The 12,405-nt window shown below is 36.9% G+C and overlaps 5 protein-coding genes across 7 annotated transcripts in view; 4 read left to right on the forward strand and 1 right to left on the reverse strand.

Moving 5' to 3' along the window:
• LOC129577186 (protein unzipped-like) overlaps positions 1-5,060 on the forward strand; it is a 62,460-nt gene extending 57,400 nt beyond the window's left edge. The window contains exon 8 of the mRNA XM_055463795.1: positions 20-5,060. The gene's annotated coding sequence lies outside the window, so the exon portion shown is untranslated. The remainder of the gene's footprint in view (positions 1-19) is intronic.
• Positions 3,646-4,647, forward strand: LOC129577190 (uncharacterized). The gene is made up of 3 exons (XM_055463802.1): positions 3,646-3,781; positions 3,852-3,936; positions 4,063-4,647. Exons 1-3 carry the CDS (start codon positions 3,722-3,724, stop codon positions 4,251-4,253), a joined length of 336 nt encoding a protein of 111 aa, XP_055319777.1. The 5' UTR covers positions 3,646-3,721; the 3' UTR covers positions 4,254-4,647.
• LOC129577188 (zinc transporter ZIP11) lies at positions 4,634-9,996 on the reverse strand. Of its 3 annotated transcripts, none has more exons than XM_055463800.1 (8): positions 9,350-9,996; positions 9,078-9,210; positions 6,778-7,016; positions 6,308-6,542; positions 6,016-6,102; positions 5,733-5,938; positions 5,237-5,595; positions 4,634-5,151 (listed from the first exon to the last, which is right to left on the reverse strand). In XM_055463800.1, exons 3-8 carry the CDS (start codon positions 6,883-6,885, stop codon positions 5,073-5,075), a joined length of 1,074 nt encoding a protein of 357 aa, XP_055319775.1. In that variant the 5' UTR covers positions 6,886-7,016; positions 9,078-9,210; positions 9,350-9,996; the 3' UTR covers positions 4,634-5,072. The 3 variants fall into 3 exon arrangements, with proteins under 3 accessions (XP_055319775.1, XP_055319773.1, XP_055319774.1); XM_055463798.1 differs by having other exon boundaries at positions 7,124-9,210; positions 9,350-9,885; XM_055463799.1 differs by lacking the exons at positions 9,078-9,210; positions 9,350-9,996 and adding an exon at positions 7,229-8,781.
• Positions 9,997-10,047: 51 nt separating this feature from the next.
• LOC129577187 (probable RNA polymerase II nuclear localization protein SLC7A6OS) lies at positions 10,048-11,369 on the forward strand. Its single transcript, XM_055463797.1, has one exon. It carries the CDS (start codon positions 10,231-10,233, stop codon positions 11,305-11,307), a length of 1,077 nt encoding a protein of 358 aa, XP_055319772.1. The 5' UTR covers positions 10,048-10,230; the 3' UTR covers positions 11,308-11,369.
• A 97-nt stretch (positions 11,370-11,466) lies between these two features.
• Positions 11,467-12,383, forward strand: LOC129577189 (CDGSH iron-sulfur domain-containing protein 3, mitochondrial). Its single transcript, XM_055463801.1, has 4 exons — positions 11,467-11,676; positions 11,785-11,926; positions 12,010-12,103; positions 12,194-12,383. Exons 1-4 carry the CDS (start codon positions 11,632-11,634, stop codon positions 12,324-12,326), a joined length of 414 nt encoding a protein of 137 aa, XP_055319776.1. The 5' UTR covers positions 11,467-11,631; the 3' UTR covers positions 12,327-12,383.
• The last annotated feature ends 22 nt before the right edge of the window (positions 12,384-12,405 follow it).

The following is a 12,405-nucleotide window of genomic DNA, read 5'->3' on the forward strand; positions in this document are numbered from 1 at the left end:
TTTTTTTTCTTTATTTCAGCCTGCTTATTTTTTTCCTGCTGCAATACATCTTTTTCATCGTTCAGCTGTTGTTGTTGCTGCTGCAATTGAAATTGCTGTTGGTCCAAATCAGTTTGAATTAAATCCAATTCAACACGTTCCACGTTAATGTTGTTTTCGGCGTCAACGGCGTGCGGCAAAGACGTTTTGTCGAATTGTGTTAATTCGCTGTTGCAGCTGTTCGCTTTCTTGTTCGGCTGATTGAACCAAGTTGAGTGCCGCTTGAATGGTCACAATTCGGAGAGATACGTTCATAGGTGTATGTTCACTAGAAGAATTGGATTCAGATCTTCGGTCATGCGGTGACCGAGAACGTTCGGAATTTCGAGATTCTCGTCGACTTTGGTGAGATTTCCGTGATGATGTTGGAGATCTTCGGTCATGCGATGACCGAGAACGTTCGGAACTTCGAGATTCTCGTTGACTTCGGTGAGAATGATGTGATGGTACTGGAGATGGTGGTTGAGGTGGTGGTGGTTGAACTCTATTTTTGATTTCGGTTGCAATCATCAATCGAAGTGTGTTGTTGTATCCTTCTCTCAAACCAAAGTGAACAGACACCAATTCCCCGTTAGCTAATGAGCCCACCGCAAAATGTTGAATAACTATGTAATCACTAATTTGCTGACGTGGGATTATTTGTGGTGGAACGTCCCGTGTCTCAAAAAACATAATCGGTGGAGCCATCTGTAACAAGAGCATAAAAAAAGAATTCAAGCCAACGAATTTTCAATTAAAGTGAAACACGACTTCTATAGTCGACAGATATTTTTCGATTCACTTTCAAGCGAAGAGAATTTATGTTGCACTTTTAAAAATACAGAATATTGTTTATTATTCAACTTTAGTCAATTTTATTCCTAACCAAGCACCGGTTCGGACATAGAAATATGTTTACCTAGATGTTCTATACTGTATAAATATGCAAAGCATAGACGCATACGAACGACCGTGCGACGAACGTATCACCAGAGCCATCGTTGTTTGCAGTATATACAGTATACACTGTATTCATACACACACTTACGCGTGCGTCTCACAATGCACGATCGCCCGTTGATACGTTCGTCGCACGGTCATCCGTACGCGTCTATGCTTTGTATATTTATCTTGCATATTTCTATATCCGAACCGATGCTTGTTCCTAACCACTCAGTTGGAAAATGAAATTTAAAATTAATTTTTTTCTGATAAGGTTTTTTAATCATGGTAGTAAATTTTTTGCAAAAAAGAAATGTGAAAAAAAAAAACGAAAAACATTTCCGAAGCTTGAAATTTGGATTTGACACGTTTACACAATTTCACACTTACTTGGATGCTATTGCCTGCCCTTCAAACTGGGTCAACATAGGAGGCCAACACTATGTGCCAATGAAATCTATGGGACCAGGCGCAACTTTCGTATGGCTCATTTTCAGTGCCCAGTCCAAGTCTTGGCCAAGTTGTTCTTATTTGTCTGAAATGTTCATCACGAAACGATCATTCGTCTTGTTCTTCGAAGAAAATTGTACCAAATTTGGCCCATCATATTCCATGTTCCATGTTCAATGGTCTCGAATCGTTTTTTGTGGGAGGTCCCAAAATGTTACCAATTACAATACTTTTGCTTAAACAGTGTGATGTGTGCGCGTGGAAAAGCAAAATGAGAACGATTTAACTGATCGAAATGATACATACGTAATTAAGGAAATGCACAATAAAATAAAATAAAGCACACGCGTGCGGTAAGCGTTTGAACTGGATCCAAACTAGACAACTATCGCGTACAATAGAAAATGCAACGAATTCCTGCTGCTGCTGCTGCTGCTGCTGCTGTTGTTGCCACAACAGAAACACTCTACAATTTAGAGTATGTTTTTGAATGCGAATCATTTAATTTTTGTCGATTACAATCTATTTCAAAGCGAGCGCTCACTTTCTCTTCGTCTCAGTTTTTTCTAATCTTCAACTCTCCGTTTTCCGTTCTTTCTCCCTCTAATGAGAGAGAATTCGAGAAAAATCGTGATAAATTGATGAAATGGAACGAAATTATTCTCATGAGATATCCGTAAATGATAGTTAATTAGCCATAGAATTAGCATAGCCCAGATGACCGCTCCATTTGCTACGCTCGAATTTCTGAGAGCCCATCTCATTGGATTAGACCACCTACAACTTTCCTTTCCGATGCAATCAAACTTGCATTGCATCGCACTCACACACACATACACACAGCACCGCGTTGATGATGACGTCGACTACCATGGTGGGCGTAACAAATTGAATTGGTCTCAATATGTGATTCACTGATAAAACAATATCATGGCCAGAGATAAACAGTAGATTGATGCGATTCGTGTGCAACTTGTGGATTCGGGGTTATATTTTTTGTTGTGGGATTTTTGAATTTCGACCAAAAGTGTCACCTTGCATCGAATACACGAAGAAGATTTCAATGGATGGTTTTTTGATCACATAGTGCAATAGAACTTCCTTCACAGCTTAAAGATCGTTCTGAAATTTCAAAATTATTTTTAATGCGTTGAAATAGGACTCTCCAGAAATTTAAAGCAAAGTCCAATGTGGGCAAATGGAGTTTCTTTCAAATTTGTATTCCCTTTTCTTCTTTAATGTTGAATCGAAACCGCGTACCTTATGAAAGAATCATTAGTTCATATCATATCATATCAAACCGAACGAAGAAGAATGCAAAGATCTTCAAAAATATGCGGTGATTGTCTTGCAGAGTAATCAAATGTGTTTGGAGTTGAACAGAAGAAATAAAATTTGCGGAAGAAAGTAAACAGAATGTCTGTCTTAGCCAATTCAAAAATATGGCAATTCACACGGGAATGATAGTTCTGCGTGTGTGTCAAGAAATAAAGAAATAAAGGGAAACAATTCTACGAACATTTTGTAAAATGTAAACAGCGAACTGTTTCATAACTTTATCTAATCATTTAATCGCTGTGTGTGTCGATAATTTTAAGCATGACAGTACATTGTTGTTTATTAAATGGAAATTGATTTTCGTTTTCGCAATAAAATCCAATAGAAATTTGTCCAATATATCTGTATATCGCGATCGATTTGTGTGATAATGATGAAATTGCCTGTTAATCACTTGGTATGTCTCACAACTACACTTTGCCAACTTTTCTATTTATAGTGCTGTCTCGGTTACAATTAGATTAAGAACGACAGCAGAAATTGTTTTGTCGGCTCTTATCTGTGTGCAAACCAGGTAAATTCTTCCAAAGAACCTTGCGTACAAAGGGTACAATTCACAGAGCATTTCAAAGCCAATTAAATCAATAGTAATATATGGAGAGATAGATAGATATAAATGCGATTCGATTGCTTTCACTTATTAGTAATCTACCTGCTGATAATGTGGACGCAATTTTTTTCTCTCTCTCTTTCTCTCTGGTACGAATATGTTCTTTGCTCACACCAAACGATCGACAATCATAATGTAATGCGATTTCAACGATTGCTAAATTTCACACTGGCAGACGTTTCAAACGATATACGGCAATTGATTATTGCGTTGATTTTCTAGCATTCGTCTTCACCGAATTTCGATTTGTTTGTGTGCAAAGATCGTGAATTTGGAAAATTCTTTTTTTTTTGCATTTACCTATGTGCTTTTGATTTAACATTAGATTTTTGTCAAAATTCGTGGACATAATTCTTGGTCGAGATGATTTTAGTGGAATTTCTCATTTTTATGCTTCTAGTCACGATTGGAATTTGTATATTGGTGCGAACTGAATTGAGTTTTTTTTTTGTTCATGACGTGTACTGACTAACTGTGCTTTCAATTTTATCAGTATTTTTGTTGTTCATCGGCTTTGCCGTCACGGACAGAAGAACCTCCGGTTTCAGCCACACAACCAATTTCACAACATCAAAGAGGTTTGTTGGAAGGCTTCTTGTTTGTTGTTATTTAGGCTTTGTGCGCTATACTTTGTGCTCCAAAGAAATTTTTTTTCTAATTTTCAATGAAATCAATTTTAAAATGAAATAATCCATTTGTTTCAGCTACACGCGGGAATAAAACCGATGACGATATGCCTCCAGTATTTGCGATTGCATCCGCATCGGGTTCATCACGATCGATTAATGATCACAACGATATTGGATTTGTTGAGTTTTGCATTGATGACCAACCACCACCAAAGTATGACGATGCAATCGTTATAAAACCACAAATGCCTATCACCGTGGTTTAGATCGACATTTTGTCACATTTCAACTATAGTTCACCCCGATGAGCTATCAATCCATTTTTTGCACATTTCGAACAGCTAATTTCTTTTTTTCTTTCACTCAAATTACCTCAAACAACAACTTCATCCGTTAAATGTCTCATTTTGGTATACAAATGCCTCGTTTCATTTTCAATCGAATGATAGTTTTGCGCTAGAATTAAGCGAAGTTTGTTTGTGATTCATGGTATCGTTCTATACAAATAAATCAACCATTGATCGTAGTTTTCGTTTCAACCCTTAATATGCTGTGATAATCGACGGAATACTTTGAGTAGTTTCACGATTATTCATCGCCACCAGCCATGAATCAAAGGGTTCACGATGAAATGACGCAAAATAAATGAAAAAAATTATATTTTATTTTCTCTCCCTTTTTTTCTCAACTATTACGCTATATTACAATATTAATCTTGTTTTTATTTCCTGTTGCTTTTTTTTCAATTCTTCAAATTGAAGTGAGGTTCTTATAAACAATAATAAGTGATCTCATTCGTCTGGAATATGTTACATTGATTGAAGAAAACACAAAGAAAACTAAGTACGATTATGACATATCTCTTTCTTTTCGTCAACAATTACATTTTTTTGAACTAGCTACAAAATAGAAATTAACAATGATCCTAATGTCGATTTTTGTATTATTTTCATTTTAATTTTTTCTTTTCAAACTGAATTTTATATGCAGCGAATGCATAAGTTTTGTTTTTGTTCTTGCACAGAAATACATATATTCCGAACATATTGGAACGATGTCTATTTTGATAAAAATTGGTGTTTTTATTATCCCAAGCCTACATCAAGGCACATCATGACAATAAATCCGACAACTGTACCCCAGGTCGCTAGCAATCCATTTCCACTGAAAGAAATACAACGAACAAACGATAAGTGTGTCAAGACTGAATTTTTTAAAGGAAAAATTTAAATTTTGTTCCCATTCATACCTTGTATGTGCTTCGGGGAGGATATCGTCCGCAACAATATAAATCATGGCACCGGCTGCAAATGACAATGCATACGGCAGAATAGTTGATGCAACTGTCACCGCCACAGCGCCAAGTATACCGAATATTGGCTCAACCATGCCAGATAGTTGACCATACCAAAATGCACGGCACATGCTAAATCCAGCTGCATGTAACGGCAAACTCACAGCCAATCCCTCTGGGAAATTTTGTATACCAATTCCAATGGCTAAATTTCGAGCGGCCTCAAATGTAGCCGAATCAGTATTTCCAATAGCACCAAAGCTCACTCCAACCGCTAATCCTTCGGGGATATTGTGCACCGTAATGGCAATGACCTGTTGAAATTGTCAAGTAAGCATAGACATTTGAATTGAATCAGACTGATTGATTGGTATGCGCTTGAATGGAATTCAAGTGGAATGGATCAAAGGAAGAAGGAAACATGAATTTCGATTTCGATTTCGATTCCTACCAGTAGCATAATTCGTTTCCATTGTGACAATGCGCTCGCTTGGTTGATCGCTTGCTGACTTGCCGTATAGATTTCGCTGTTATGACTCTCCGATGAACTCTTCACAGTGCGTCGACGTGAGGTCACCAAATTGGAATGCTGTTGATTCAAGCAGTCGGTAAAACTATCCAAACCTATCGTTGTGCATTGATCATCTATTGTGCGAACTGTGTATGATCGAAAAACAAAATCATTACTTAAAACACACACAATCAACAAATTATCCATTGCTTTTGTATCGTACCATATTGTGTCTTCTTGGCAAAGTGTGCATTATTCTCGGCATCGTCTAGTGCGATATCAGCTTTGTCCTTATTTGTATGCGTGAGTGCTGCAAGGTAGAAAAACGAGAAAACAGACATTTTTTTTTTATTGATTCAGACATTCGTAAAGATATCAACGCTTGTTTATCATATCAATGGAACATGTGCAAAAACACATTGAATACGATGCAAACAAACTAAAGAAATTAAATTTGTAAAAACGTAAAATCGAACTGAATAAAAAATCATTTGAAAATAATTCCAATTGCTTACCAATCATCATGTGTGGGCTATTAATTCCTAAATATGAAATAACTTTGTCGGTTGCAAATACAAAAATAGAGCCTAATAGAAATCCACCGGCTACGGGTATGAATGCGTATTCGCCATTTGCTCCATACGTTTGTGATTTGACGGCAAGTTCAATGGCTGGAGCTAACAACGACCAAAACGAAGCGGCAATCATCACGCCAGCCGCAAAACCGAGCGCAATATCCAACGATTTACGCTGCCGAATTTAAATAAAACACCAAATAAATATACACATTGTATTGTTTGCATAAGTATCTAAATCACAATGACCGTGCACGAGAGGAAAATAAACAGTTTCAAAGAAACAGATAATAATTCCATTCGCTTCGCAAGGAAGGAAGGGCGACGCACATGAGTTTAACACAAAAGCATTTTGAATGGATCTTGAACAGAAAAAGAAGAATCGATTCAAAGTGTTTGGGTTGACTTACCTGGTTACCACGTAGAAATATCACCATGGCAGAGCCAAACGCCGTTAGACCCCATGTTAAAAGTGTGCCTAAAAGTGCTTGTGTTACTGGGCCGTACCCCTGAATCATTGTTCTATTTGCGAGTGTGATCGACACCACTCGCGACTTTCGATTGCAATTAGATCAATAAAATGGTTTTGAAATCGCTTGACTGACGTGTAGAAGAAGAACAAATGCCCACGGACTTCAATCAACGGAAACTGAATGAGAAAGAGACAAGAAACATAAAAACAAACTCATTAGTCAACGAGTATTTAACTGGATTACAATGTTGAACAGTTCATAAAACCAAAAATACAAATCGTACACTTTGTGTTGTCAAAAACGGAATTTGTTTTTGTTTTGCTCGGTTTTCAGTTTCATTTGTTTTTGCTGTTATCACTGTTCCGCATTCATTCACAAGCTAACTTACATATCATAAAACAATGGGTTTGTCACTTGATTTATGGATGGAAAAAGGCGTGAGAATAAAGTACTTGGAACTTTTTGTTTCAGTTTAAATTTATGTACTTCTTTTTTTTCTTCCACCGCAATTCTAATTATTATCGTTAAATATTTATTCGTTACACAATACTCGGTACTATCAATGGATCGATTTATCAGGAAACACAATTCACCAGGTTTCTTATTAATCTACTGTAAAAATTGGACCGTTTGCCTGCTACAATCTTGTTTAACTTCAGTACCATGGCTAAGACACGTCTGAGAGAATACTAAAGTGTCGGTAGACCTTTATATGGAGTATATAGTGTAGTCTAATCAAATCATCATTGCTCAATTTCATCACCAACACACGAGGTAATTTACAATTGTTGTCTTTGTTTTTACACATTGAATTTTATTCGCAATGCATAATTAATGAAAACCGTTAAAAGATGCCAATTCTGATTCTTCATTCGAAGTTGGTTGTATGGAACTAGATGATATCTTTATGTGTGTTGTATCGTATATCAATAATCAACACAAGATTAAAATCCATTTGCAAAGACATTAACTTGATGTGTAATAAATTTTGCTTTAACTGATAGTCAATAGATGTGCAAAAATACTCTTCACAACCACGTTGTTTTTGGAGCTGCACACGTTTTGCGTGAGATGTTCGGTTTTTGGTTCAATTGACTACTTTCAAAGCAATATACATCAAAGTTTTTAATGGCTTGTGTTTTGTCCTGACACAAACTCTTTTACAATTTACTCCTTTGCATTTGTCACGTAGACCATGAAACGCAAATACTTTTTTCTTTTGTGTTGTGTTCATTTTTAGCGATCGTGAAGTGAGTGTATGCCATTCCAAGGCAGCAATAAAATAATTCACTTATCGAATCACATTGGCGAATGATTTGCGTGTATAAATGATGGCTGATGGAACAATTATTGCTTTGCCTTAGACCGGATTTATGACTCACGTAAAGACGATAATATTCGGATAAATCGGCAATGATTTCATGATCAAAGTTTCCTGATTTGCGTTGTATGAGGTGCGAGTTTGGTATATATTCGGCACAGATCACAATGAATTTGGCATTTATTTGCGGCGGAAGCGCCATCTCACTTCGTTGTTCATATTGTTAAACACAAAGCTTGCTTGGGCTAAATACAAAGCTACTGTCGCTGAACACAACTTCTGTTTGCATTGTAGAAGAAATAAGTTTCGTGTGGTATAAATAAGAAGATCTCTTTTTTGCTTCCTAACACACATTGCTCCAGCCTCATTGCATTGAAAGTGATTACGATTGCGGCAGAGTTACACTTGTCATAGCAATAACCATTTCACAAAATATTTGCCATCAGCCACTTGTATCTTTGTCGCTTCATTCAGTCGACGCCGCGTGGTTCTTTTTTCTACTAAATCCAATGGAATGAACTCAAAAAACTACTCGTGGTATACTCATATTAGAAATTGTTCGCCTGCTTCCTAAACACAACACAAAACTGGTTGATGAGCGCCACACGAATCGTTCCAATTTTAAATTGAAGCATTTTATCACTCAAGCAATTCCAATAAATATTCATTTGTCGAAACATTTTGGCGAGAAAAAACACACACATGGGCAGCAGCAGCAGCAGCAGCAGCAGAAAAACACTCGAAACAGCACATTATTGAAACATTATTTTCAAAGTGTACGTCAATTTTGGGAAATACGGAATTGTTTTCTTATCAAAAACATGATCTCAAATTCTCTCTGTATTTTTTTTTTTTCAAATTGGAATTTATTAAACGAAACACACAGCAACAGCACAGAAAAAAGAGTTATACTTACCCGTTACAATAACAGAACAAAACAAAGTGTTGCCGTTTTTTCGTCAAACAAATTTTATGCGATTTTTCATATGTTTATCATTCATCAATGACAAAATGCAGTGTTGATACTCAGAATATGTAAATGATGCAATCTACATGGAACCGGAGACGAAAACAATGATACGAAAAAATATATTGATACGAATTTATATGAAGACAAATCAGAAGTTGCAAAGTGTACGAATTGTGTTAAATATTTTAATGCAGTGGACACGACTCAATTATACTTACCATTACATGATTAAAAATGTGGGCTTATTTTTTATCAGTCGCTTGTGTCAAAAAAAAAAAAAAATTTTGTTTGTATATTTGTTCTCAGTCAAGTGCCCGCAACCACAACAAAAAATGCAAAATTAAATGGAACAAAAACCATTTGATTCACGAGAATTTATTCTTTTTCAATACTTTCTCAATGTAATAATATATGTTTTGTTCATCTATTACTTGAAGCTCATAGGGAGAAACACAACAACGCACACAAATGCAAATCAATTTTAAACAACAACAAAACCAGATGAATTCAAGTGTTGATGATATTAAATTGAATTGAATGATGAATGAAAGAATGTGCAAAGTGTGTGGCTTTGTCGTTTTTTCTACTTGATACAATCAATCCGATGGTTATTTTCTATTTATTGATTGTTGCTCGACGTTGTCGTCGTTTACTTGTGATCTGGATTGCAATTGAAAACAGCCGAAAATGATGCGTCCGAAGATGTTATTTGCACACGATTGATTGATATGTGTGTTGTCGTTTTTGACAGTTCACACAATCGTTGGTTGGTGTATACGTTTTGCGTTCTGTGTGTTTTGCCATCAAGCTGAAAAATGGTTTATTGTTTATATATATGTATATATGTTGTTCGCATTCGTACACTGGCATCCATTAAAACAACAACAACAACAACACACACAGAGTGCGGCAAGCGTTTGGTGCGTTGGAATGCGTTGGATTCATTGCCTGTGAAGCAATGCACTTTCTGTCAAATACAGAATGACAGTACAGCGTCTACTTAAAAAATCAAACCAAAGCACCACTAGCTCTGTAACCGTACCGAGGTAACGAGAAATCGAACGAGTGGAAACGTAATTGTATATTAAATTGTGAGGCAATGACTTCGGCCGTTGTTCGTGTAAAGCGTCGCATAACCGACGAACCATTCGACAAATTCGTTTTGAATTGTAAACGTTTGAAAACCAGCCATAATTTACTAAGTGATCCAACTGATGCGATCGCCGTCGCCACCACCACAGCCGATGCTGTCGAATCAACGAACGACACCAAAACCATATTAAAACTTGCGGCTACCGTTAGTGCTGAGGATGATTTACGGGCACATTTGACGAAATTGCGAAAAACTGAGGCTGAAGAAATTGTGCGTAAAGTGCGAAAACCCGACCGTGTCATCAATAAATTGCGTGAACAATTCAAGGATGACGCGCAAAATCAACGATTCAAAGTGGTCAATTGCTTTCGATCCATCGACGATACAATCGGTTTGAATGAAACGGCCGAAGGTAGTAGTACAACACAGAACGTTACCATTGTTGATGTAATCAAAGAAGATCAGACACAAACGTCGTCGCCGCCAGAGCCAAATCAATCGGGTGCCAGCACAACTACCGTCGATCAAAGTGATAGCAAATTCGTTTACGATTTGTATTTAGTACAGAGCGGTGAACAACCAACTGAAATCGATATAAGTAACTACACCATTCGGCCTTTTGATGACCTTGTCTATCAAGCAAACGATGACACACTCAATGACAGCGACTTGGATTCGGAAGATTCAAACGATGAAGCCCACTGGCGCAACGAATATCCCGACACAGATGATGGCCATAGCATTGGCGAAGAAGACATGCGACGAGCCGTTGAAGATCTGAATTTTGACAGTGATGCCGACAATCTATCGTCCGACGATGATGATGAACGCAACTATGTGGATGATCCGGTCGTGCATTTCATGGATGAGAGCGAAGATGAGGAAAATGAATATGATTATTTCAAAAAGCACGGCCAACTTCGAAGCAATGCCGCATACTATCGCACGAATCGACACAATCCACGAACACATTTGGCCTCCGACGAAGAGTCCGACATCGACGGTGAACCATCGTCAAACAGTTCGATAGCGTCAAGTGTCTCGCCATTGGCTTCATGTGATGCAAACAGTGATGATAATTAAAAATTAAAAACACACACAACCATTTAATTCTCAATAAAATCCACATTCAATCTACAACATTACATTCAATTTGTATTTCTATTCATTTGTTAATGGCTTCTAACAGATGTCGCCCTCTGCCGTTCACATTATCCACTTTGACATTTCATCGGTGTCTCTCATTCGCTCAGCACACAAAATTGAGTTATTTTCATTTTTCATACTTACGTTATGTGTTGTAAATAATTGTTAATAATTTGCGAATCGATACCATAGGCACCGAATTACACACACACACACACAGAGAGAGAGAGAGAGAGAGAGAGAGAGAGAGAGAATCGGAAAATGTTGCGAATTCAACAACTCAATCGATTACCCACCATTTCCCTGGTAAACATTTGCAATTGAATTTAGAAGAAAAACTAAATCGTTGATTTAAGGTTAAGTTCAATGGAATTGATCGTTGTTATTTGTCGTATGATTCGTGTTTCCTTTCAGTTGCGCAACTATTCATCATCAAAAAAGGATGCAGAAAAAGTTATACCAAAGAATTTATTAGAGGGAAAATTCCAGGCAATCGAACGACAGCCAAATGGTCCCATTGTTGACAATAAACCATTTAAAATTGCGCTGAAAGCAGGTTCGACAATCGTGACAGTTCTTTGAATACAATTCGACGAAGGTTTTTATGTGAGAAAATAATAAATGAAATTGTATTTTCAGGCAAAAAGTACTCGTGGTGCCTGTGCGGACAATCAAAATCACAGCCATTATGTGATGGAACACATAAATATGTCCATTATAAAATTAAGGAAAAGTAACGTATCAAACTCACCTTGTGGTTTAAACGATGTGCTGCTGATTTGATGTTAACTAACTACAAATCCGATTCACTCTTTTTTTCTAGACCCATTCAATTCGAAGTGGAAAAAGACGGTGACTATTGGATTTGCATGTGCCGACAAACGAAGCATCGTCCATTCTGCGATGGAACGCATAAAGAGCCACAAATTCAAGAGAAAAATGTTCGATTTTTTTAAATTGATCTAAAGAAAAATATTCAAATCGCCTTTAGAGCTAGAAACTAAACATGAAATAAAGAGAAATAAATTGAAAAAA

Source organism: Sitodiplosis mosellana, unplaced genomic scaffold (genome assembly GCF_009176505.1).
Source record: "Sitodiplosis mosellana isolate CC-2019 unplaced genomic scaffold, AAFC_SMos_1.0 Smas_scaffold_6197, whole genome shotgun sequence".
Taxonomy (NCBI): Eukaryota; Metazoa; Arthropoda; class Insecta; order Diptera; family Cecidomyiidae; genus Sitodiplosis; species Sitodiplosis mosellana.

Bases quoted from the DNA above. Each gene is read 5' to 3' on its own strand.
- LOC129577190 (XM_055463802.1), top strand. From the start codon at position 3,722: ATGATTTTAGTGGAATTTCTCATTTTTATGCTTCTAGTCACGATTGGA. The intron at 3,782-3,851 runs GTGCGAACTGAA...CAATTTTATCAG, and splicing joins CGATTGGAATTTGTATATTG to TATTTTTGTTGTTCATCGGC. The intron at 3,937-4,062 runs GTTTGTTGGAAG...CATTTGTTTCAG, and splicing joins AATTTCACAACATCAAAGAG to CTACACGCGGGAATAAAACC.
- LOC129577188 (XM_055463800.1), bottom strand. From the start codon at position 6,885: ATGATTCAGGGGTACGGCCCAGTAACACAAGCACTTTTAGGCACACTT. The intron at 6,543-6,777 runs GTAAGTCAACCC...TAAATTCGGCAG, and splicing joins TATTTCTACGTGGTAACCAG to CGTAAATCGTTGGATATTGC. The intron at 5,596-5,732 runs GTAGGAATCGAA...CAATTTCAACAG, and splicing joins GGAAACGAATTATGCTACTG to GTCATTGCCATTACGGTGCA.
- LOC129577187 (XM_055463797.1), top strand. From the start codon at position 10,231: ATGACTTCGGCCGTTGTTCGTGTAAAGCGTCGCATAACCGACGAACCA.
- LOC129577189 (XM_055463801.1), top strand. From the start codon at position 11,632: ATGTTGCGAATTCAACAACTCAATCGATTACCCACCATTTCCCTG. The intron at 11,677-11,784 runs GTAAACATTTGC...GTTTCCTTTCAG, and splicing joins GATTACCCACCATTTCCCTG to TTGCGCAACTATTCATCATC. The intron at 12,104-12,193 runs GTAACGTATCAA...CTTTTTTTCTAG, and splicing joins CATTATAAAATTAAGGAAAA to ACCCATTCAATTCGAAGTGG.